The following is a 26,538-nucleotide window of genomic DNA, read 5'->3' as shown; positions in this document are numbered from 1 at the left end:
CGTAACAGGAACCTTTTTAAAATAAATTATTATTGCTGACTCATTAATACTCTCAGTGAATACCACGGCTTGCACTTTAAATAAATATTTAAGGTTTACAAAGTCGATATTTCAGGTTTGACTCTTCTTGCTGTATTTAGAATTAAGGCTGGTTAGCTGCTGACAGGAAGGGTATCTGTTTTTTGAACTGAGGAATAATAATAATTATTTGGGAATTGTTTGGGAATGTGGCCAGACTACTTTGTTCTCTTTCAGCCCAGATACTGAGGACCTGTACTACTGGAGTTGGGCACAATATTTAGCGTAGCTGCTGAGTGTACTGACTGACTTCTGCTTTATGAGAATATTTGTCTCTATATTTCATCACTTCCAAAGTACTGTCACCCCAGGGATCTGTTCTATCTCCTCTAGTTCTTCACTAACTACAACATGTTTCCATATCAACAGAAAGTAAAAATCAACCTTAAATCCATGCAAAAACTGTGTAAAACAAGCTGCAGTTTCAATTAAGAGGTCACCATACTTACTTGAAACTGTTGTTATTGCTTCCTTTCTCCATGTTACACCCATCTAATTGTCTGAATTTTCCTCAGTGAACTATTTTTCCAAGTCCCTTAATTCACTGTATGAGTTTCTTTAAATATATTATTTTCTTTTAATGGCAAGGCAAATCCAATCTCATTATAATTAAGAAAACTTTCTGTTATCTTATAGTCCAAAATTGTCACTTTTTTTTTCACTGCCATAGCAAAGATGCAGTCATTATTACTTTAGAATTTATTTTGCTCTGCTGCATTTCAAACTGAGCCAAGTTGTCCTGTGTAAGGTATTGTGCATTTACCGTGTTTTTCTTATCTTTATCGCTGTCATAGAATAATAATATGCTAGTTGTCAGCAGTACAGAAATAGCTATCAGAGGCTTCTAAAACACGATGCACTGTATCTAATAAGTACAACATAATTTTCTCTCTGTTATGAAATACAAAACTAAAGAGGACATGCACTGTGATTAAAAAATACGGAGAAAGTATATTCATAATATTAGCTTTAAAATTGAAAGTATTATAATATGTTTTCACATAACACGTAGGTGTCTCAGTTGGGCTGTATGTAACCCTTTTTCGGACCAAATCTTTGTTGAGAAATCATTTTAGAGTATAAAAACCAGGAGCTGGTAATAAGGAGGTGGTTAATCCAGAGATTGTGAATGGTATATATAACTTTAATTGGTCCACATTCAGCGTCTTTGAAGTCTGGTTTGAACATATTTAATAAGTTCACTTTGCCAGATAGGTACAACTCTTTGAAATTAGTGATCTGAAAGGACAGTGTGGAAGCCAGCGTGTTCTACCTGAGTGAGGGTGGGGTGAGCAGAATATAACCCACTTTCCCCATTTTTCCTGAGTATTTATCTAGTAAGCCTAGTCATCGGAAATTAATTCATGTTGCGCAATGCTTTGAAAATAGAAAATTTTAAAGTGCTTTTATTACTGTTGAGAAAAACACGTAATGTGAAGGATACTCTTCTGCTTTGTCAGATTGCTAATATACTCACCCAGCCTTTGCTCGTGTCTGAGGTAGCCTATTGATCAAGGAGACATCTGGCAGTCAGAATCTTTGATATTCACAATTTTGAGCTATTTCTTGAGTGTTTCACATAAACGTACCTGAAATTCACACACACGTTTATAAACGTGCGTGGGCCACGCACGCGATGTGCCATCTATTGGCAAGCCCAGGGGAGTTGTTTTGGTATTCTCTCATCCACAGCTTCAGATGGGATGGGAAAAAAAAAAAAAAAAAAAAGGTCTGGCAGCGTACATCGATGTGGAGACTAAGTGTGCCCGGGGGGGTGCTGTCAGGGAACATGGGCTGGAGCTGGCAGCACGCCTCAGGGAGGCCGCAGTGTGGCTCAAGTGTGAGGGGTGCAGCCAAGCTCTAGGGACAGGAAAAGACTGTGCAGAAGTAGTTTTATGGAAGCTAGTGGAAGTTGCTGCATGTAGAACATGGCCGAAGGGAAGGGATTACTTTGCAAACACATATTGGGCAGGTAAACATTTCAAACCTTCTAAATTTTAATCTGATTCACTCAGAAGGCATGAACCTTGGTTGCTCTTCGGGTTGATGTTCTAATGAAAGCTTAGCCAGAGAATAGAGACATTTTTTTTTTTTTTAATTTTTAAACACCGATATGCTTAAGACCTCCTTTCCAGGGAAATATCGAGCCTTCCTTTAGACTCAGGAGGCTTGAAGGGGTACGTTAATCAGGGGGATACTTGAAGGATATCAGATGCTTACACAGCTGGCTGCAGGTGTCCAGACCAAGTGCTCCATCAGAACCACTGGTCCTGTGGCAGGGCCAGATGGAAGTGTTTTTTATCCTAGCAGTTTTTGCAGAAGTGGTCTGTTTTCTATATATTTTTGTTTTTTATTGCTGAGAAATAATTTAGCCTGTAGCTTAGTTCAAATTAAGCCAAGCTGTGGAATCTGTGAGTACTCCTTCTGTAAAAGGAATCAGTTTTTAACATCCTTTTATTAAGAACTGGTGGAAGATTTCTTCTGGTCGTGCCCCATCCTTCCGTAAAAGACTTTTGGTTTTGCCAACGGAACTAACTGAATCCCCTTGTTCAGCCTCTGGTTGTCTGTGTGCTTTGTGGTCTTTACAGAACCAGTGTGCTTCCATCCTCTCATTTAAAGGCAGAGTGATATGACAGCCCACAGTGTGCCCCTTACCCACCCACAGATTCTTTTCTTGATCAGTTTATGTTCTTCTTGGAATTTCATAGGATCATTAAGGTTGGTGAAGACCTCCAAGAACATCTGGTCCAACCATTGCCCTACCACCAATGTCACCCACTAAACCATGTCCCTAAGCACCACGTCCAGCCTTTCCTTGAACACCACCAGAGTTGGTGACTCCACCACTGCCCTGGGCAACCTGTTCCAATGCCTGACTACTTTCCGAGAAGAAATGTCTCCTCATTTCCAACCTAAACCTACCCTGGTGCAACTTGAGGCCATTTCCCTCTAGCTCTGTCACTGGTTTTCTGTGAGAAGAGGCCTACCCTCAGCTCCGCACAACTTCCCTTTTGGGTAGTTGTGGAGAGCAGTAAGGTCTCGCCTGAGCCTTCTCCAAAATAAATTCGTATCTTCCAGCTTGAATTCTTATGGCCCTTGTACATGTAAGATCCTTTCATTTGAAGGGATTTTAACTGGATATGTACATTTTTGGACTAAATATGACTTTTAAATTCATTTTGAATGTCCATAGGTATGTACACTGAGCTACAATTCTTTGTTTTTAGCAGTTACAAAATGATGCAGAGATTTTAAATAGAAGTAAAATTAGCAAACTGAATTCTGGGTTTATTTTGTCACCCCAGAAGCACAGAGATATTTTAGTTAAAAAGAGATCTTGCTGCAAAGAAAGATGTAACAGGATTTATGACCTGTTAAACATTATGAGAAACCGAGAAACAGAAGAAAAAAATATCCAGAGAACAAAGTAATTATGAGGACTAAATGTAATCTGTGCTCTCCTGCTCTCTCTTCCTCTTTTTATTATAAATAACCTTAATCCTCATCCAGGATTAAAATTCAGTGTATTTTTAGCACTGCTATGTCCTAGATAAAAGATACTGCCATCTATGTTTTTATATCTTTTATACCTTTTGGATTCTGGAGCATTTTGTGATTTTACTCAACAGATGGATATCTCCATCTGTATATCTTCAGTGCTGCAATTAGAGAGGGTTTGTGATAGTTTGTCATAGATATACCTATACTTTGTCATAGATATACCTGAGACACATGGTATGATCAAATATAATGTGTGTGTTTGATGATAGAACAGTGTATGTCAATCAAGCCCATCTATAGAGAAAGTTTCTGCAATGTTGTGCAGAGTTTTTGGGTCCATTAACATGTTGACCCATTTGCACCTCATTCGTCCTGTGGAGATGAAGTCAACCCCTCCCCAAAACCATGATGTAAAATGGAATGAAATATCTGTTGGTGTTTCTTTAATGACTGGTAAGACATTAAGTGAAAATCTGCATAAAACATAATCTACATTGCTTTAAGGAGGAGATAAAACTTAATAATTTTAAAGTCCAGATTGAGATTTTCAAAGAGCTGCAAGTTAATTTACTTAGGCTGAAGTTCAGTCAAATACTGGGCAATTTCAGCATACTAAGTAAAACTTGCAGTAACTAATTTATGTGTGACAGGTTCGCAGGGTACTTCAGAATTAAATGTTATTTTCTCAGTGCATCATTACATAGACAATTAACTTGCCTATAAAAATCAATCTTCCATAGCAAGATCTTTGTATTCAATTCAGTGAAAATGACTGGAGATATTCTGTGGGGAAAAAAAAAATATTAATAAGTACATATTAATCATTGTAGAGATGAGCAGATGTTGCTGGCACACTTTATAAATATTTGATGGTGCACACATGATGATTGTGTTGCCATGACTGGAGAAGATTTTTCTATATTCCTGGGATATTATTAATGGCAGTACAGCTTGCCTCTCTGCAGTATGTGGTAAGAGATCAACACGCACGTGTTCTATTACTTACATATGCATTCATTAGCAAGGCTCATTTTTGTCTTCTGTAACCTTATTTTTCTGGACAAAGACTACAGAGAGAGAGTGGTTGAAGGTCCATGCAGCAAAAAGGTCCAAAGACCTTTTACAGCCTGACAGCATTACCCCTTAGGATAATTTGGATCAGCCTTTATAGCTGCAGAGAGGTCTGCTTTCCTAGCTTACTTCATAAGGACTGATCTGACAAACTTTGTGGGTGGATTAAAGAGACCGCAGAGACAGCTTCTTGCCCATGTAAGAGCAATGCAGCAGGAAAAGCAAGAACAGAATAGAGAGTGAGACGGAGGAAGGTATCATCCCCCTGCTTTTCCTATATTGTTCTGTTTTTTTTTTTTTTTTTTTTTTGTCACTACAGTACCAGCATACATATAACTTTACTCCTGCGTATCTGTGAATATCCTATATAGCAGGTTATAACCCTTTGCTGCACAGACCCTCATACATGGTTTTATAATCAACCAGTGAGTGTTCAGCAGGGCCTGTAGTTCACATCAAAGGGGCATCCTTCTGTGTCACTTCTACAGAATATTGAAGGGATGGCTCGTGAGGTGTCCAAGAGAGATAGGTCAGTACATTTACCTGTTGGACTGAGTCCAATCAGTCCCAGATACAAACCCCTGTGTTAAATGAGCTGTGTTTGCGCTGTCATTTATCTGCTGAAACTGAACCTGCTCTGAAGCTTGTCCCGGCTGTCTTAACTGTATCAGCTGGGGTCTCTGCTTGCCAAAACTGGCATCTAGTGTCATATTAGGTACTGCAGAGCTTTACTGCAGCAGGTACCCCAACATCAGGGTGGATCTTGGGTAATTCTGGTGTCACATCTGGTAGCTCCATGCTATTTTGGAAGTGTTAGGGCATTGCAGGTAGAACTAAATGCCAGCGCTTATGCAGTTGAATCCTATTATTGATAGGATACTTACCTATCTACCACTTAACAGAAACTGCAGCCCTTCAGAAAGCAATCATAGACTTTATCTGGGCCACAATTCCTGTCAGGAGAACCTGCTCTGCCCCAGCACTCTCCACAGACTGGGGGGGAATCTGAGCTCTGGCACCTCCTCCCCCTCCACCTCCTCTGACCCTGGTGTTGCAGGGTTGTTTCTCCCACTCTTTCCTCATTCCTCACTGCCATGTGGTGTTTTACTCTTTCATAAGTATCTTTTTCCCAGTGGTGCCAACCAGTGTGGCCTCCTTGACCCCGTAAAGCTGCAAGCATCTCTAGTAGTGCTAATGGAACCAGAGGGAGACTGTCCTGTGTCCCTTTTAGTGCTTGCACATTTTCTCTTAGCCACTTCTTTTTTCACTTTGACTGTCGGGATCAGTTGACCACATGCTGCTTAAATACTGTCTTTTCTTTAACCATAAATATCTCTAGTTACTGCTCTGTTCAGTGAATTTGCTGGATTTAATGCTTTGATTGGATGCACAAAGTAATAGCTTGTTTTCAATGTAAAACATGTAGATTTCTGGAAAAGTACTTTGAAAGTTTTTTTTTTTTTTTTTTTTTTTTTTCCTTTTTCTCAATGGAGATGATCCTTTGTACAGACAGAGTTTGTCCACAACCCTATTAACTTGCTTTTGTTTTTATTTTATTTCTCAACTTATTACCTGCAGATTTCTAAACTATCTTAAGTTTAGAGTCACTATTGCTACAGACTTTCTTTCCATTATAATGTAATATATTACTGTATACTATGTGCTTATATTGCACTTAGCACCCCACTGTTATGTTATATACCTTATTTAATAAATTAGAATGATGCAAGACTCTCTTTGTAGCTACCAAGTGAATGCAAACTAGTGAAGTGATAAATCACAACCAACATAAAATGATTGTCTTTCTATTTTAGTCCCAGAAGGATGGCTTGGAGGGTTTAACTGCCTTAGCAATTGTTTTTAAAAGATATTCTCTTGGGGAGGTCCTAAATTATGTCAAGAACAACTTCCTGATGTACAACAGGATATTACTCGTAAGCTGGATGTCCTGGTTGTTTTCTCAAAACACGTATCACATCCTTTGCTGTCTACCCTTTCACTTCCTTACGCCTTCAGTGTGTTTGTTATCAATGTCTATTTTAATATCTTATTTTTGAATTATTTGTAGGTGTCTAAGAACTCTATTTTTTAGCTATATCTATTATAAATGTATATACTATAATGTTTATGGGTTGAGAGATCACCTTTTCCTTTCCTTCTTGCTTCTGTTCTTAGTTTTATTTTTCTGTATATAACTTGCCCAACATATATGCAATTGCTGTTTATCTTACTGAGTAGTACTCTTCTAATCTTCTGTCCTTTGTCTAAGAGCTCTCTGAAAGGCTAACCTTAGCTGCCCAGTAATTTCCTTTCCAGTTTAAATGTCACACAGTATTACATTAAACAAGTGCAATGAACTCATGATGATTCCTGTGCTTCAAAGAAGCAAAGAGAGCAGCATTCAATGTTAATGTAGTATACAGCGACTTCTAGCATGTAAACTCTTTGGGGTGACTAAGTATAGCAAATGTTTTAAAAAAGAAAACTTCTTACAGACCAGGTGGCAGGGCATAGTCTCAGCAACTCTTTCAAGCAGAACGATTAAATCCCTAAAGTTATATTTCCTATGGAGGATAAGTAAATATATGCAGAATTAGAAACTGAAATAAAAAGTCATTTCTGTTTTGCTTTACTTTGAAAGACAGACATAATAATCATACAAAAAAAACTTAGTACCGTAGTCTGACTTGTTCAGAGTTTGACATTCCATGAGAGCCTTAAATCTTTCAGCTGTGTTAGTTTCTGCAATCAGTAAATGCTTATAAGGCTAGCAATGTCTAACTATAAGTGTTTTTAGGGATTAAAAACCCCCAAAGTTTCTGATAGTATTTGAACCTTACACATTATTTTTTATTTCCTTAAAATAGGCAAGGAAAAAAAAAAAAGGAAAAATAAACCCAGCCCAGGAGGATTTACAAATAAAAGATGGTAATGCCATGTGATTATTACAAAAGCTAGTGGAGATGCTTTGTTCCATTTAGAGCTTTGGTTTCTCACATTCAATCTGCCACTGTTTTCAGCTGAGCACTGAAAGCTCATTTGTTAGGTGGTTTGTTGTAGTGCACATGCATGTGTATAGGTTTGTTAGTGTCTTAGACTGATTTTTCCTGAATAGATACAAAGCTTGCCAAAAAGCATTTCTCTTAACAGGGAAAGATTACCCTGAATCGCCAAATATCCTCCTTATTTCTGCCCTTTAAAACCAAAATAAATATATCTGAAAAAACTGAAGAGTTAAACTTTTTAAGATCAAACAAAATCCTGGTATAGGACTGTTAAAAGGAAGAACAGTTTCCTCTCAAGTAAGCTTTTATATGTCCATGCATTATCTTTGTTCCAAGTGAAATAACCTTGGGTAGGACAAACCCATTTTGTTGTTTCTCCAGTGCAGTTTTTTTTTTTTTTTCTTTCTTAATTACTCATCTGTCCTACTTTCTCTCTTTTTTCACTCTCTGAATTTTTTTTATATTTGTTGTTGCCTCTATAATTTTTCTCTTCACCCCAGTTTGAACCTTTCTACCTATTTGTCCCTGTCCTCTTGGATTATCTTCTAAGTCACATCATCCCACAAGTCTTCCCTTTTTACACTGTATTCTTTTGGCTAGAGAGAATAAAGAGCTGAAGTGGTTAAGAGAAAATTATTAAAGACTGCAGGGCTAGAAGAGTCTGACCTCCAGTAAGCCAGTTGTATTTAAGCTAGGATTAACTGCTTCTTTTAGTATAATCATGTAAAACTTATCAAGACAAACAGAATAAAACAGTGCTAACCTTACTCCTATATACTCTTACTGAGCTGATGAGGTGTTCAGTGTAGAGTTAAAATTAGTTATAAACTAGAGAGAAATGCAAATGAATGATTAAAGTCAGATTTTAGAAACAAAACAAAACAAACAACAACAACAACAACAAATAATTACTGGAATACAATCTTCTAGAAAAACCTACATAAAAGCTGTGCCTATAGATGAGGATGAAAATGATTTGTATGTTGTGTCTATTTTGGATTTAAATAGACAAAGTTGATACTTTTAGCTGGGACTCTGTTGTCTATATTACATAGTCTGAATTTTAAAAAATGTTGAAAGATGGATACATGAGACTATGCATGGGTCAAATCAAAACTGAGAAAATGGTACTGTGCACAGAGGTATTATTGGATGGGTTGGTCAGAATGATCTTCTCAATTCAAAACATGGTCAGGCCTCTTGGATCCAGCAACAGGCTGGTGTATCTGACAGTTAACTTTTTCCAGATGTATCGTGATTGGAAATATTTTTACTTCCTACAAAATCCTGTGGCTGTGTTTAGTATTCACCTGCTTCAAATATGTCTGAGTACTGAACATGAAATACAGCCAGCATCTGTATTCAGGAAATCCAAGTTTAGGAAATGGTAGATGGACCTCACCAGCTCTGAAAGCTGTTGCTATGGGAAGGCTACCTTCTGCCAAGCATGGAAAGAGGACTTTCTTTCTTTGGCTGCCCAAATGGTTCTCTTTCCCCTATAAAAGGCGCTAGTGTCTTGGGAGCTAGCAGTTAAGGGGGATCTAGCCAGCCATTAATTTCCTACAAGCTCCTGTACACATGGAAACCTGGGAGAAACCACTTAGTTACCTGGCTAAAAAGACTTTTTGACTCTGTTGAACGTACAATTATGTCTGGACTGTTTATGTGAGCACAAGAAGTTTTCACTGTTATATAAATACAGACCGAGAACTCACTGTCCCTATATTTGTACCAGCATGCAATATGCATACCTCTGTTTCTGATGCTAAGGGGACAGGTTATCATTAACTGTTGCTTCTCCCTCCGTACCCTTAAGTCATCACTACGCTATATGTCTTTTATTTGTTTAGGAAATACAAAGCCTCATTAGATATCTGTGAATATGCAGGTAAGTGCAGAAGATCAGAATGATTGTCTAATCATCTAGCAAAGTTCTGATCTCAGTTTTCAAACCTGTTTTTGTAACAGTAGCTACATCAGATAATGAAATATCATTACTGTTTGAACTTCCCAACTGTAATGTTCTGCACTGCTTTACATCATCTTACCTTATTGGAACTCTCCTCTTTCCCCATGTGATCTGCCAGTAGTATTGTAAATTCAGGAGAGTAACCTTCTGAAATTGATACCAGTGATGGTCTGTGCATTGGCTGTCAGTAGAGCATTATTTAGATCAGTTCAAAAATGTATGATATTCTTATGCTGGCACGAAACTCCTACTGCATTTTCCTGCCCTGTTTTCCTTTTTGTCTTCTTAATCTTCCATATTCAAACTCAAAGTTGTGTATCCCTTTCTCAGTCACCCTGTAGTCTTTACTATCCTAAAAATCTACAGTTTTCCTTACCAAAAACATTGTTTTTCCCCATTTTTTTTACTCTTAGATATCCACTCAAATTTGCTGTAGAACACTGATATTCTCTCTTCCCCTTCCTCAAATCTTCCATCCCAGATTTACTGAGATTCCTTTGTGCTCGAGCTTGATAGCACAGATAGCACAGACTTAACCAACTTAGCTTCATACTCTGCACCTGGAGCGAGAGGTGGGAGAATTAAGAGAAAGGACCATGGACATCCCAGAAGGTAGGATCAACAAAGATGAAATGTAAAAACTAACTAAATAAAAATAAAATCCAAAAACCCGAAACTTTATCATTCTTGTGGTAAGGCTGCAACTGCAAATAACATGTTGAACCAGCTCATATGGTATGTTGGGGTTTGTCAGGGTAGTCAGATAAGTGGAGGTCAGGTCTGTGTAAGGCAGAATGTTGCACAAAAATGTGCATGTTTGTTTTAAAATAGCTGTTATGAACATATGAGAAGTTCAGTGATGGAAAAGTGGGGAAAAATATGCCTGCTGTAATATAAGCATTCCATGCATTTACAAGCATAAAAATAAAGCTCAAGTATTTTTAATTGTATGAAGAAAGACAGAAACCTAAGTGTGAGTCTGGGATAGACTGTAAATGTGTTTATTGTGTAGGGCATAAGCCTACTTTGTGCTGTGTCAAAACCCTTACTGGGCAGTTCTAACTGTTGCAAAATACTCGTTTATAAGTAGGTATCACATAATGCTTAACAACCCCAAATTTCTGTGTAGTTATATTTTGACCTTGGTGTTGTTTTTTTTTGTTTTGTTTTGTTTTTTTTTTTTTTATTTCTGAAGACTGTATATGAATAATATGAAAATAATGCACAGTCATATAATACAAATTTACTCTTTCACTAAGAATGTGCTTGCTTAAAAAAAAAAAAAAGTTAAAGCATGAAGGACTGAACTGGTAGATGTCTGTCATAATTTCATTTATCTAAGCTTACATTTCCAGGCTTATCTGGATTGTGTTTATTATTGTAACTGTATGTGATATGAAAAAGTATCTGTAACAGGTCAACCAGGGAGAATTACACATCTTTCTTCGCTCTCAGACTCAGGAGAGCGGCGAGACCACCAGTTGTCCCTGGTGCAGGAGGAAACATACCTTGTTGACACCTTCTCCTTCACTGAATCACGTGTGTTGGAGGCCTGCATTCACAGACAGGTTGTAAGGCTCTGACAGCTTTATTCTAGGCTTCTTCTGGAACTGGGAATGTGTGAGCTCTAAGCAAAACTCAGCAGTCAGTTTCCCAACACACGATTTGGTAGGGAGCAGAAGGAAAATTCTAGGTAAGTAGAGCTGATCCAGCTCTCTTCCTGGCAAGACAAGTGTGTAGAAGGGTTGATAATCAAAGTGGTCAGAGAAAGCCTCTGTCAAGCTGCACAGCAGAGATGATTACAACGAAATTACCTTGTAGTATGTCAAAAACTTGCTGCTTCTCCTCTCATCAAGAATGCGTTTGGGCATTTGTTTGGATTGACAGATCTGAATGCACTGCACATGCTCCCTCACATTCCCTTGGCAGGTAGTTACTGTCATGTCATCTTTGAAAAGAAAAAAATCTATGTCCTGTTGTAACTGTCACTCTGATTGTCTATTTAGCTCATGAAGTATTCCCACCGGGAATACTCCTTGACTGCCAGACATTCTCTGTTGCCTTCCTATTTTCACAGCCAGTGTTTTCTACACACCCTTGATTTCTACATCATGCCTGCATAGCTCAGCTCCACTGTGTCCTCCTATAGATCCAAACGGTCTCTGTAAATTTTGCTGTGTTCATTGTTCTTTCCCCTGAATTGTCCCTGCAGTCAGAAGTGCCCAGAACAGATCTCCAACTCATCCTATGCTCCTAGTGGCTTTCAAGGCCAATGTTCTTCTGAGTAACTCAATAGTGACACTGATTGCACAGGTTGGGAACCCCTAATACAGGTTTTAGACAGACACTCTTGATTTTAGAGGAAAACTTCCAGCTGTTAAGATCTTACTTCAAGACAGGATAAAGAAACTTAACCTCTGAAATTTCTGGAGCTGCATATATATGAGATAAATGTAAGGCAAATTGTTTTTTGGTAACTCATACTGGAAGCATTCAAGTACCCAGTCACTCCACCAACATTGGTGGTGGTAGTCTTAAGCTACAGGCTAGCTGAAGGAAGTAGTTATGTTTATAGACTGTCATATGCTACTAGAAGACAATAGGTCAGTTTATCACTTTGCATTGCCCCTTGTGTAAGTACAGTGCCTCTCCAACTCAGAACTTTTCAGATTTTCTGCACTGTTTGCTTTTAAGGCAGAAGCCTATGAAGACAGTGAGGCAAAAGAAAGGCAGGTCTTCTAGCAGGGACGTATTGCAAGCATAGTAATAGTTAATGTAGTTGTAGAACAACAGTGTGACATTATGTTAATTTCTCAGTGATTTATTTCATACAGGTTCTCAGAATGTTAGATGCTGGGAGGGGCCTCTGGAGTTCGTCTAGTCCAAATCCTTGCTCAGAGCAGGGCCAAGAAGGTTAGGTTGCCAGGGCCACGTACTGTTGGGGTTTGAAAGTCTCCAAAGATGGGGAGTCCATAATATTATGTTTAGTTTTCTTTGAGTTTGAGATTACAAAATGAAAATTGAGTTCATGCCTATCAAGTCACCTGTGAGCTCAGTCAGTTTACCCACTCACTACTCCTTCCAGGGGCTTTCCTTGGCTTCAGGAGTTCTCTGCAGTTTACCTCTGTTTCTATTTTGACTAGCCTTCTTTACAACTTCTTTACATCTATGCATTTCCAAACTCTTTTGTCATAATTTTTCATTCTGTACAAAAGTTCTCTTTTGCCTCTCTTTCTGACAGTTTCTATAAACAAATATTTGTATAAAAATTTGTATAAAAGAGTAGTATAGAAAGAGAAATAATGATGTTGTAGTGCAAGCTTCTGCATGCAAGCAGTATTAAGGACAGTCTAATTGTGTGCATTTGTATAATTTTATTATAGTTTGTTAAAATGTAAGTGGATAAATGGAGTGCAAAGCTTCTGGTGAGTTCTCTATGCTTTTTGAATGAAACTGAAATTTGATACAAGTCCTAGCTGTAAGCTGTTTCACGGCATTTACCTTATTTTGTTAGAACACTGTTATTTTAAATTATTCCTATGTTCCATATATATCTGTAACTGTGGAAACCATGAAGTGATTAAGAGGAGTACAGTTGATGCTTTCGTGGCTCATCAAGACAGCCAAATGTTCAAATAGTTAAGAAAAACATTTAGTTATTTTTAAGAGAGTTAGAAAAATTGTTCAAAAATGATCAATGAGATCATGATTTCTAGTGTATTCTAATGATCTACAACAAAGGGATTGGTATGTAAAATTTGACTAGCAAATTATGGCTACTACTTTATAAAAAATAAATTAAGAAATTGATGTTAATTCAGGCAAGAGAAACAAAGTTGAGAAACAAGCTGATTGATTGGTGAGGAAAGAGAGTAAGTGCAGACAGAGCTTTCCAAATCGATGATTATTGCTTAGAATTCTCCAGTTACCGAGGAAGTGAAAATACCAAGGGTGAAACTGGATAGTGTGGATGAGTAAGGAAGGAGTGAGCGTAGCAAATTTATTTACAAGGGGTAAGGTTAACCACAGGAACTGCGGAGGAATTAAAGCACTGGGGTGTTTCAGATTGTTGAGTTTCAAAAAAAAGAAAGTGGTGTAAGCCTTATTGTGATCCATGGATAAATAATGCCTATACTGTCTGACACTCCTTATACTTTTCTTGAGGGTTATTCTTTGTTTCAAAAAATGAAATCCTTAAGCCCAAATGATGTCAGCCCAAACAATTAAAGAGTTCTGAGCCCCTTTGACTTTTAACCAGACAGGACATGTGTCCCTTTCTTCCTCCACTCTCTTCTCCTGGCATGGTAGTCTCTTTTGTCAGTGCTGCAAGGAAGTTCACATCCAAGATTTCATGGATTTGTCCAAGCTCTAGTTTTGCTGCACAAGACCACAATTTTAACAGATTTATTTGCAGGGAGGGACAATTTCAAGCTATTGTATGTAAATGTGGAGGTGTGGATTTTTAGACAAAACCCCCGACTTTTCCGCTAGCCAATATTGGTTTCTTTCTCACTTGACCTCTAAAGGTATTCTCAGAGAAGTACATTGTGATACTGACTGGAACCTGGAGGTGTGCTATTTTAGAGATACTGTTTCATATGGTAACTTTGTCATTGCCTGATATTATTGCTTCCAACACTCAGTTTACGGCGGGATTATTCTAGAGAATGTTTAATTTTTGTGGAAGTTGTCATGAGCTTTCTGAAAGATTGGCAGCTGTATCTGAGAGATTTTGGCAGCAAGGCATGTGTAAAAAATTGATTGTTTTTATTTTATTTTATTTTTAATTTTAAAATGACTACTAATGCTGTTACTGGGAGCAGTGTCATCAAAACTGACATAAAAAAAGACTTTTAGTTAACTAGAATTATTGTTTCACTGCACATTTTCTGCATCTTTCTATGGGCAGTTTGTAACTCTGGATTTAGAAACATTGGCCATGAATATGATTTTTAAGACTCATTTGGGATTCAGTTGCCTAAAAGTAGGCATTTGATGCCATTTTTCATGCTCCGTGGCACATGACAAGTATGCAAATGGCTGGTAGGTGTGAAATAACTCCTGTGGCAGGCTTCTGACCTCTTAATTGGCACATAGCAGCCAGGTGGGATATGCTGACTTACCTCTAGTGGCACAAGCCTACCATTAGTTGCAATGTTTCATTTTATTTGTGTGCCTGCTTGAGAGTTGAATGTCTTCTTATTGGATCCTGTTGACTGTGTTGACTGTATTGACTAGATATCCATTGACAGTAATGGAAACTTAAATACCTGCCATGCCAATAGGCACTTCCATGTAAAAGCAGAAATCTTCCTGTCATCCTTAATAGTATGCATAGGGTTTGATTTGAAAAGTTAACATCTCAGTTAAGTATGATATGCAAGCAGAAGAATATAAAATGCTCTCTCTAGTATAAGTGAAAAATTCAGGTGAGGTGGGCTTTTAAACCTACCTTGTGGATGCTGTCTGTCAAACATTTGAGTGACAACGCATACTTTGAGATTACAAGATACCTCTTTTCCTGTGAGCATGTCTTAAGGTATCATTCGAATATACATTCTGTACTGCTTGTAAAAGTCAGCACTAATGAAATGTTTACAGGGCATTTACAAAACTGCCTTTCTGCAAAACTTAAAATCCTGTGAAAACTTCTGTGCCTGTGCAAAATTTAATTGCATTTGTCCACTGGGTTAAAGTATTATTGGAGGGTATGGGGAGGATAGGGGGAAGAAACCAATCCGCTGTTAGCGTAAACCTCATTTTCTTGGCAAGCTGGGATAAAAATATTAAGCTGAAATCCTAAGTTATGAAGGAAATCTGCTCTGCACAGGAGTGGAAGACAGAGAGTGCTAATATGGCTATACATCACAGGCCTGAAGTGGCCGAACCCCTTATGTCTGATAAGCATCAATGTGGACAAAGCACTCCCCTCCCTTCTCTCTTGTTCCAGAGGAGAGGCTTCAGCAAAAGCAGGACCTAGATTCCTAGGCTACGGCTGTACTGACAAATTAAGCATAATCTGGGTCTGCTCCTGGATGCTGGAGTAGCTGAACTGGTAAACTGACAAAAGACTGCGTGGCATGCTTTTGGTCACGTGCCTACTAGCTCTTTCTCATCATTTTTTCCTGGTGCTTTGGGAGCTGTGGTGTTCCACATCTCATCTCCAGGAGGCAGTTTGTATGCAGCCACCATGCTTTGAAGCATAGCAGAGATCCTAGTGTAGGTGCAGGTCATTTCATGTCATTTGGCTTCAGTGCTCAGAAAGGTTCCTGTGCAATTGTAGTTAGCTGGTATTTGTGTCCTTCCAAGATGTAGTTTTATAAGAGACAGCGAGCCACTGCTTTTGAGGAAATATCTTTCCCCCATTTGCCTCTGTTCCTGGTCACATAATTTCATATCATTTCAAAATCATTGTATCCCTTCATGAGAAAAATGGATGTGACAAAAAAGTGAACCCGATTAAAAAAATGCAGATGATTTTCTACTACATTTTCAAGTTCAGCTGGTCCTTGGGACCTGACAATTAAAGGAGAGGATACAATGGAGCATGTGGTATCATGAGGCTTGGAAAAAGGAAGGGAGAGGACAAACCAGAACAGGAAGAAAGAACAGCAACAGAGGAGGGAGAAAGGTGGTGAGAAGACATTCCCTTTTGGTGATTGGGAGGCGTTGCATGAGCTCAGTTGTCTATATCATTTTTTAAAATGCGTCTAATGAAAACTTGGTTTCACAAGCACATTTTCTTTAGGAAGATAGAGTTGTTTGCTTATTTAGATTTTGGACTTTTGAATGTAAGGATTCAAGTAGATTTTCAGCCTCATTTATTTATATTTTCATGGAGTGAAGCAATCATGACATCTTTAGCTAGTGTTTTATTACATAATTCATTTTGATACAGTAGGAGATAAATGCAATGCTATTTACGGATTTCATGGTTTGCTGCATCTTTTATGTTACCTCAGAAAAATGAAGTGATAAGTATTCTAACTTAATTCTATGAATGAAAAGTTTCATAAGATAAAATTGATAACATTCCTTCCCTCTGACTTTCAAGCAATAACAAGTAGGATGGAGGCAGAGCTCTGCTGAAGTTAATGGTGTCTCTAGCAGAGAAGAGGCTCTGCCTAATTAGATCTGCTCGAAAGAACTAGTGTCTTCTGGAAGTGCATAGAAGAAAGCGGCTAAAGGAAAATCAATGAAAGCAATAGATGGAACAGACACTGTGTAGACACCCTTCAGAAATGAAATAATTAGGATAGCATAAAGGTTCTGTAAGGAACTGCTCACATAACTTTGTATCTGCTGCATTAATACACTTGTTAATTTCTTGCGTGTAGATGAAGCAGAATGCATGGGAGGCAGTGCAAATGTGCGTGTGCCATTTCTGAATTCATGGAGGGTGAAGGAATGTGCTCATAATGAAGCCTCCTAAGTCTCTGGGCGTGGGGATTTGGGGAGCTTGCTTTGACTTCAAGCAGGAGTTTAGCCTGGCATCTGTCACACAAATTTGATATAAAGTTTTTTCCCCTCTAACATGACTTTAGCCTCCCGGTGCATGTTTGGAAGGAAGACTACAAATTAGAAAAAGAAAAGAAAGCTCTTCTTAATTCTAACCTACAGTTTTGGAATATTAATCATAAAGATGTATTCTTATTGCTGTAACTTTTTTTAAAAAAATGCTCTATTTCTCTGTGTGTATAGTTGTATATATTATTTACTACGGGCTCTTTCAAGTTGGAATTTCATGTTGTGTTAGTACAGGAATACTGTTCCTACTCATTGTGGATCACATTCAGCAGTACCTGTAAGAGTAAGTTTGAGGAATACTTTTCCTGTGAATGACATTCCCCTATTCCACTTGAAGGCAAGCATGGAACCCTTCTAGCATGTTTTCACGCAGCCTGTAAAGTTTTCTATGTGAATCTGTGTGGGAACTGTTGACCCACCTCTGCTGAGTCCTGTATGTGCCACCTTGTTTTTGTTCCGTAGCGGTAAAACCTAGAACCCTTTGCTATGCTGTGCACAGTTTTCCCGAGCCATGCCTTTGAATGAGGAGCACCCCTTTCTTGGTTCACTTAAATAGCTTCATGTGCGGATGGATGTGTGTTGATTTATGAGAGGATGCAGTAAGCCAGAAGCACACTCAATAACAAAGCAACCAGACTATGGATGTCTTGAATGACCTACTGTAGTGCTGCATCAGAGCTTGCCATCCGGAAAAGAGTAAACAAACTATTTTTGACGTGACAGGCCGGAGGAAAATTGTCTAACACCCTTCATTTTACTGATGCATCGCACAGAGGCCCAGAAGCAACATTAGAGAACTGTAATCCTTCATCAGAGCATTTGTTTGGTTGCCTAACATCTGTGGATTGTTAAGATAAGTTATTACACAGACCTGCTTTCGTTTAGATTAGTTTGGACCACATCCCAGTATATTCAATCAGGATATAATTCCTGCATGCTGCTAAATTGCTTGCTCCACATACTTCTCTAAAAATGCTTTTCAATATACAGTTTTTATCTCTAAAAATGTTGTTCGGTATACAGTTTTATCACTGAAACTGTTATGTCACTTCAAGTTTTTGTTTTTCTTTCCTTTTAAAGAAAAGCTTTTATTATTTTTCCTTTTGGACTGCATATATCTCAAGGCAAACGTAGCATTTATTAAGTCCTGAAGAGAATCCTAAACAGAGGTGGTAGTGTAGCTTCTGTGTGAGTATAATGCAGATTTCCTACGTGTGCTGTCTGTGGTGATCGGTATGTATTTTGTGTCCAAACTGCAGTGTTTAAAGACAGCTGTGAGAGTATTTTTTTTTGTATTTACGCATCTAGTACTTTTTTTCTGTATTCTGTATTTACCCATGTCTATCTGTGCATTAGCTATTCCTATTTGTTTGGATTTTATAGTATTTCGCATAAAACTAATTACAATATCAAATGTGATTATGAAAATTAACAGTAAATTTTTGACAGTTATTGCATACTTTATACATATTTTAAGTGATCAAATACATTAAAATTGTAAATGAAGTCTGTGACCATTTTTACTCCTTTAAAGTGCTTGCATACATAAGCACATATATTAAATAGTTGGAATATTTCAATTTTCCTTTAATATTTTTGATCCTTCCTTTAAGCAAGCCTCGCTTTATTTAATATTTATTAATTCTTTTTTCAACTTTCCCTGTAGGCTAGTAAAATATAGGCAATGACATATTTTTGATTAATGACACTGGTTTATAGCACTGATATAAATTTTATACACAAACCCATATGCATGCACACTCTTGCTGTCTAATGAGGTGCTGTGTCAGAGTCTATAAAGGCATTTAATCATGTGGGTTCTTTTTCTTTTTAGTCTTGATGGTATTTTAAATACCTGTAATGATAATATCAGATAGACTGAAATTATTTTATTAGAACAGATAAACTGATAAACTGAATTGCTGTTTTGAGATGTGTAGTAGATGAAGGAAATGTGAAATTTTGTAATCAAGGGATTTTTGCTTAAGGGACTAGTGTTTATTTTGAAGAAGCTGCAGTTCCTTTTGTCCTACTGAGGGCTATCTCTGTATCTTTAACATAAGACATGTTTGTGCCACTGCTGGAATAATTGTAGCTTTTGGTTATTTTTTTTTTTTTTTTTCAATAAAGGCAGAGTCCAGATACAAGGAAAAGAGTTTTCTGTCTTCTCAGTGTTTTGGTCAGACAGTGGAGAAATGGTGCTGGAAGTTCTGATGTATTCTTGAGACCTAAAAGGCCAGTTTCTTCTAGGGTATTTGAAATTAATCTAAATTATGCTAAATATGTTACATGCCTAAATTTTTAATGTCACCACAGAAGGCACGCGCATCCTCCCTGTGCCAGAGAATAAGAGCTCACTGCCAGATCTATGTCCTGTTGCAGTTTCTTCCATGTAGTGGCTGTTTCCTGTTCCTTTCCATGTTAAGTGTTGTATCATTTTACCACTGTCGTTTCATTCCTGTGTTGACACAAAATAATTTAAGGATATTTTTCATTCCAACATTTGTCATCCTTACCCTCTTACTTTAGAGTTTTACCCATTCTTTTAGTTCTTTCCACATTAAACTCAAAGCTTTTCTTTTCCATTTTCCTTGTTAGTTTTCAACCTTTTTTCCTCTCATCTCTTTTTATTTCTGACAAATTCCTACCTCATGTATTTTTCATGTATTTTGTCTTTGTTCTTCTGCCTCAAAAACTCTTTTTGTCTTTGTCTCAAATTTAAAAAGTATTCACATGCTTTAGTCTTTTTATTAACCTTTTATTCTTCCCTGGTGAGGTACTCCCGTACTTCAGACTGCGTTGTACACTGTATGCAGTGTACAGACTCGAAATGTAGAGTCTTGCTTTATTGTGTATGTGCTCCTGTTTATCCATGTATCTGGAACTTGGAAAAATAATACTCCTGAGAAGCATGACTTGTGAACTCAGCTTAATTGTGATTGTCAGGGACACATGTTTGTTTATTTAATATTTATTGCTATTGCTTAGAGAGATGGTATTTAATCATTTTCAAGTGGTAGAAAATATGATACTACTACCTTCTCTTTATTGCTGCATCTAGTTCTCTGTCAGTAGGTTTCTGTATGTCCTACCTTACATCTTCGGTAAGTAGTTGTGGATGTAGCTAAACGTGTGTGCAGTAAACACCAAATTTATTTACAGGGTTAATGTTGATTTATGTTGTATGAGATAAAAATAAAGGGAAAAATACCACATCAGCTTCCTGTGGCAGTGGAGGGACCAGCAGCTGGGCAGAACTCTGCCACCCATGTCCAAGGCTGATCCAGCCTGGTAGGCTTTTCCTGACAGTGACGCTCACCACAGCCAGCAAGCCAGCCAGCCCCCCACCAGCCACATGAACATCAGCAGCAGCGCTGGTCATGTCGCCCCTGGTTCTTCTCGAGAGAGCTAGGGCTGGGCTGGGCTGGGGGTGGGGGGGGGGGTTGCTCCAGGTAGGGCTGACGTATATTGACAGCACATTTTGGAGAAGCTCGCATAGCATGTGCCTGTAGGATGCTTGGCTCTAGCCAGTGCAGGTAGCGCTTTGAGAAGCATGTTTGAGCACTGGCATGAGCACAAATAGAGGAAACGAGAGGTCGTAGCTGACCGCGGCAGAATGAGCATGCGTTTCAGGGGCTGAGGGGTAGCTGCACTGACTCTTCTTGTTGTCTTCAACTAGGTTATGTGGGTATGCAATTTATGTCGAAAGCAACAAGAAATCCTAACAAAATCTGGAGCGTGGTTTTTTGGAAGTGGACCGCAGCCGTCACCCAGCCAGGACGGAACACTGAGTGACACGGCGACTGGTGCGAGTTCCGATGTACCGAGAGAAAAGAAAGCAAGGCTCCAAGAGAGATCGAGGTCACAGACTCCTTTAAGCACAGCAACTGCCTCACCACAGGAGATCACTCCTTCCAGCGTGCAGTCTGACCGGAGGAAAGGAGCAGAAGTGTCGCAGCCAGCTATGGGCCTGGACCAAAAGCAAGTTTCATCAAGGTCTAGAAGTGAACCTCCAAGAGAGAGGTAAAGCTTTCTGTCTTTGCAGAGCCTTGTACCTATAGATGCTGGTGCCGTAATATTACATGGGGCTTTCAGGACTGTGTGTGTGTCTAGAGCCATTCAAAAACAAATAATGAATTGATTTACTTACCAAGGAAGCGTACATTAGCAAATACATCATCTGAAGCATGTGTTTTGGGCTGAACAACACAAATGGGGGGGAAAGATGGGAGAGAAGCTAAACAATTGCTATTTAAGGATATTTCATATGTCATATGTCATATGATATTTCAGATGTCATATACTTTTAACATTGAATTATGGGTTGCTTTGAAGTTATAAACTTTGCTGGTGTTTCAAAGTTCTTAAACAGAGAGGAAACCTTTAACTTGATGAAACAATCTAGTAGAGGTAAAAAACAGACAGACAAAAAAAACAAGAAAGCAAAAAAAAACATCCCTGTGGAGGTCTGTCAGATATCCTTGTTTGTTATATTTTTTATCAATGATAATAAAACAGGAAATAGTGAAAGAGCTCGTTCACATATGCAAAGTAAACATCCACGCAGAACGGTAATTGCACCATCTTGAAATCAGAGCAAGTTGCATGCAAAACTAAAACCAGCCGGAAGCAAACAATTTTATTTCGAGTGACTAAATGAATCAATTCCTGAGCTGTGTTCACTGTAGTGAACTGGCAAAGAGTGGCAAATCAAGAGAGGATAATGTGATGAATCAGTTGCTCTTTTGGCTGCTGACTGCCAGATGACAGCAGTCAAGGAGGGGGCATGTGGCAAGAGTCTGCTGTAGAAGATTCCCTCTTGTCCAGAACAACTGATCTTTCTTTCCATAGATATTGAAGCTGAAAATGATTGAGGAAGAATGGCTAGTACCCTGTTGTGTGGATAAGGTCTGTATTGGTTTAACAGGAGCAGAACTCATGCTAATCTTATGCATAGGTAAAGAGGAAACCGACACCTGATGACCTTCTGTGATTCTGTTAACTTCTGTCCTCAGTGTTGAGAAGGGCCCCAGAGCAGTCATCTGAAGGACACTTTTAAGGCAGCAAAGTGCTTTCTCTTTCTGCTTTGCTGTCCAAAAATTAAATGGTTATATTAATTAAGCAATAGCAATGTTCTCTGCATGTCACTGACACTTTCAAATGAAGACCAAGATGTTCTGAATGGAGAGCATCTATGGAGAGCCAATGTATTGCCAACAACTCAGGAAGAAGATGATGGAAGAAAAAGGAGAAGGGCTTAACTTGGATCATATCCAACTTGGACTGTCCCACCTGTCTGCAGATGTCTACATCTGTGAAAATCTGTGATCCAAAGATGTATCAATGTGGAAGGGAAGATTCAGTGCCACAAAGTCAGTCCTTGTGGCTTTGTCCTGGTGTGGGTTCATCCAAATTACAGTGTATAGCTGTGTTCAGCCTTCTTCAAAAACAACTGATTAAATTGTGAACTGGTATATTCCAAGGGCAACTGGAATGATGAGAGAGAAAAGACGTTTTATGGATTTTACGATTCTTTGTCTTTTTATTCATCCGAAGTGGAAGAATAAGGAGAAAAGATCATATTTTTTATGCAGATTCATTATTCATTATTTTGGACTTTTGTTATATAGACGAATAAGTTAAATTTTTCATCTTGTTTTGGTAGTACAGAAAAGAATGTCATTAATTTATCTCAAAGAGTTAGTTTGCTTTTTTTTATATGCTTATGAAATGGGCAATTTGTTTTAGAGTTTGAATAAGATAGAGCAAACTAGGTCAAATATTATTGTTTCTGGCATATTCTCTTGCAGTTTTGGTATTATTATTGTTGTTGTTATTATTTTGTACTGCTGTTGTGGGAGATATTCCATTTTATTTATATTTATAGTGTCAGGGTGCTTGAAGTTAATGGTGTTATTTGTGGGTAGTCTGTAACCCTCATCTCTCATGACTGCTGCCAGAAAAATGGAGAACATACTCCTATACTCTGTCACAGTGCTGCAGTTACTACAAAGATAAAGTTGTGTCTTTAGCTACTTGTGTGGGTAAATTATTTTTATCTACATTTATCTACATTTATCCATTGTAGTGTTCTTTGTGATTTTACTAATTAATTGGACTGTCTGTGACTTGTTTTTATCAAAGTTCAGTCTAGACATTGTTTGCTATTGACGAATAAAACTAGTGTTGATAGGATTAATAGATTAAAGGATTCATTAATGGATTAAGTACCTTTCTGTACATTTTGCTGTGGCTTTTCTCAGGTAATAATTTATTTACTACAGGATTTTACACAAGTATTTCTGTTGTGCCTTAAATTCTTCAAATTACTGTACCCTTTTCATTATAGGAAGAAGACGCTACTGGCTTCAGACCAGAATGGCAAAGGTGTAAAGAGTGAGCGTAAGCGTGTGCCAAAATCCTCAGTACAAAAAGAAGGACCAGCAGATGACAGGGAACGTAAAGAAAGGCACGAAAGTAGAAGGCTGGAGAAAGGGAAGTCACAGGACTATCCAGACTTGCCAGAAAAACTTGAGGAAGGCAAAGTGCCTGATGATGAAAAACAAAGGAAGGAAGATGAATACCATACTCGATACAGGAGTGACCCCAATCTGGCAAGATATCCTGTAAAACCCCATCCGGAAGAACAGCAGATGCGCATGCATGCCAAAGTTTCTAAAGCACGGCATGAGAGAAGACACAGCGATGTAGCTTTGCCTCACACAGAAATGGAGGAAGCGGAGGTACCTGAGAATAACTTAGGAAAACGCTCACAATTACAGGGAACTCAGGACAGAAAATCTCTTGTGGAAACTCAGAGGTCGTACTCTATAGACAGAACAGGTGATGTAAGAATTTCTGTTTCTAAACAATTAACTAATCATAGTCCACCAACTCCCAGGCATAGTCCAGTTCCTATAGAACACGTAGAGTACAAGAACCACGATTCCTTTAAAAAACAGAGCCGCCTTGATCCTAGCTCTGCTATTCTCATGCGAAAAGCAAAGCGGGAGAAAATGGAGACCATGCTAAGGAATGATTCCCTTAGCTCTGACCAGTCGGAATCAGTGCGGCCATCCCCTCCAAAGCCTCATAGAGCAAAAAGAGGCGGAAAGAAAAGGCAGATGTCAGTTAGTAGCTCAGAGGAAGAAGGGGCATCAACACCAGAATATACTAGCTGTGAAGATGTGGAGATAGAAAGTGAAAGTGTCAGTGAAAAAGGTAAGGACCTTTATGTATATTATGCACATGGCCATGGTTTTGGGAAAAAAATCTGTATTTTAATCTCTTTTGCCTGATTTTTGAACATACCCCTTTGTTTCTCCTTCCCCCCCCCCCCCCCCCTTTTATTTCCAGCTGCAAAGTCTCGTACTTGTTCACATTTGGTTTGCAATGTTTCCTTTTGCATTCTCGGACAAAATGATTAAAAGTAACATGAACTGTTGAGTTTTTCTCACTCTCTTCCCTCTTTCACCAGACCTGTTAAGAGTTTGAGTTCTAGTATATTCTCTTGATGACATCTGTATGCTTGGTCATTGCTTCATCCTTTTGTCTGAATGCGGAATAATTTTATGTGAATCAATGGAAATTGAAAGTGAGTTCTGTAACAATCTGAGGAGACCATTATAAAGAGTCATAATACCTCAGTCTTAAGTTATGCTACATTTTACTATATTAATAAAATATCAAAGATCTCTTACTTTGTTAACAATGATAGGGCATAGGGCAAAGAGAGTTATATAGGACAGAAATGAGAATTGCCTAACCTATTGTCTAGATGACTTTACTCCCAACTTTACAAGTATGTTTACATTCTGTTACTTGAGTTTATCTGTTCATGGTAACACTCAGCAGTGTAGTACCCTCTGTGCTTTTAAACAAAGCTTTTGTTCTTGCCAAAGAAGTTAATCAAATTCATGAATGGTGAGCAGATAAAATAAGCATCACCAAGAAAGAGCGTGGTAAATTACTGCCTTATAACTGTAACTTGTCTGTAAGTGGCATTGCATTGTGCTGAATGCTTTCTCTGTCTTTGGAAGTAGCTTTTAGCTCTTTAATTTAATTATCTGTTTTGTAACTTGAAAGATTTTTGCAGGTGTTCATACTCAGAATGCCAATGGCTTGTCTGCATTACCTTTTATTTCCTGGCAGTGTTTCCAGACATGTCTTTGATTCAGATATGTTAATCTGTCTGTCTTTATCTGATGTTGCAGTCTCCTGACATCCCCTGAAGCTCTATGTACGCATATAAGGAGTCAACATTTATCTCCTACCCCATCTGAATAGCTGTTTAACTTCCTAAGCACATTTTTTTTTCCATTCAAAATATGGAAGATTGCTTTTCTGCTCATTTTTAAGGAAGGGTGGTGACTGTGTCCCTGGAATCTTGTTCAAGATTCCACTTCAAAGGAAAAACAAAAAACAACCAACCAACCAAAAAAAAAACACAAACTTTTTGGCTTTGAAAAGTGGTCAGAAATTTTGTGGAATCTCCATCCTTGGAGATGCTCAAAATCTAAGTAGAGAAGATCCTGAGCAACCTGCTCTAGCTGACTCTATTTTAAGCAAAGGGGTTTGATCAAGGGACCCTCGGAGGTTCCTGAATATATATATATATGTGTATGTGTGTGTGTTGGTATGCAATACATTAATTCCAGAAAAATATCTATTCATTTGTTAGCTATGACAAGGAAAAAGCGGAAAGCCTTTGAAGTAGTACAGAAGAAGAGCTAGGCAATGTGAATGCAGTTTTCGGTAGTAAAATATCCAATTACCTATTTTTAGAATTAAATTTTCATCAATACTTGATATAATATGCAGTATTTTGTAAGAACAAATGGAAAGGCAGAAAAATTTATTACCTAAGAAAATATTTTAGAAATCCTTCAATACCTTAAAAGATAAAATACCACAGTAAAGAATATAGTGTTTTAAAAATGTATTAAAAAGCAGTCCTATTTTAACTGAGATCAGAATCCCATCCCCTGTGATTTACCAGCATCATTACAAGCAGAATTTCACACACCATTCCTTAAGTGCTTTGCTTGTAATTTGAGAGATACTGCACAGGTCTGTAGTTGTAGTGCTTTAGTATACAAGCCCAGCAGAGCATCCTCTCATCTAAATATCAGCTCAGTTAGAAATCTGGTGCCAAAGTAATATAAATGGAGTGAGAAATATAGAATTATTGCAAATATATATATTTTTTTATTTTGAACAACCTTACCAATAAAACCCAATATTTTAAAATTGTCACATTTAGTGACCGCCAATAAAAAACAATCAGAAACTGAGTAATAATCATGTGCTTCCTGAGGTTAATATAATAGTGTTTTGTAGCTTTTCAATTCTATACTGAACATCTAAAATATAAGTTTTCTATGGAAA

General features: G+C 38.0%; 1 protein-coding gene across 38 annotated transcripts in view; it reads left to right on the top strand.

Annotated features, from left to right (window-relative positions):
* Positions 1 to 26,538, top strand: part of RIMS1 (regulating synaptic membrane exocytosis 1) — a 333,844-nt gene that overhangs the window by 141,185 nt on the left and 166,121 nt on the right. For 35 of the 38 annotated variants that reach the window (XM_035322661.1, XM_035322703.1, XM_035322666.1 and 32 more), the window contains 3 exons: positions 17,381 to 17,434; positions 20,831 to 21,174; positions 23,501 to 24,372. In XM_035322661.1, coding sequence (XP_035178552.1) covers positions 17,381 to 17,434; positions 20,831 to 21,174; positions 23,501 to 24,372 — 1,270 coding nt within the window. The remainder of the gene's footprint in view (positions 1 to 17,380; positions 17,435 to 20,830; positions 21,175 to 23,500; positions 24,373 to 26,538) is intronic. The other 3 variants (XM_035322664.1, XM_035322665.1, XM_035322684.1) reach the window with 2 other exon arrangements.

This window comes from Oxyura jamaicensis, chromosome 3 (assembly GCF_011077185.1).
Source record: "Oxyura jamaicensis isolate SHBP4307 breed ruddy duck chromosome 3, BPBGC_Ojam_1.0, whole genome shotgun sequence".
Classification (NCBI taxonomy): domain Eukaryota; kingdom Metazoa; phylum Chordata; class Aves; order Anseriformes; family Anatidae; genus Oxyura; species Oxyura jamaicensis.
This window is presented reverse-complemented; position numbering and strand designations above follow the sequence as displayed.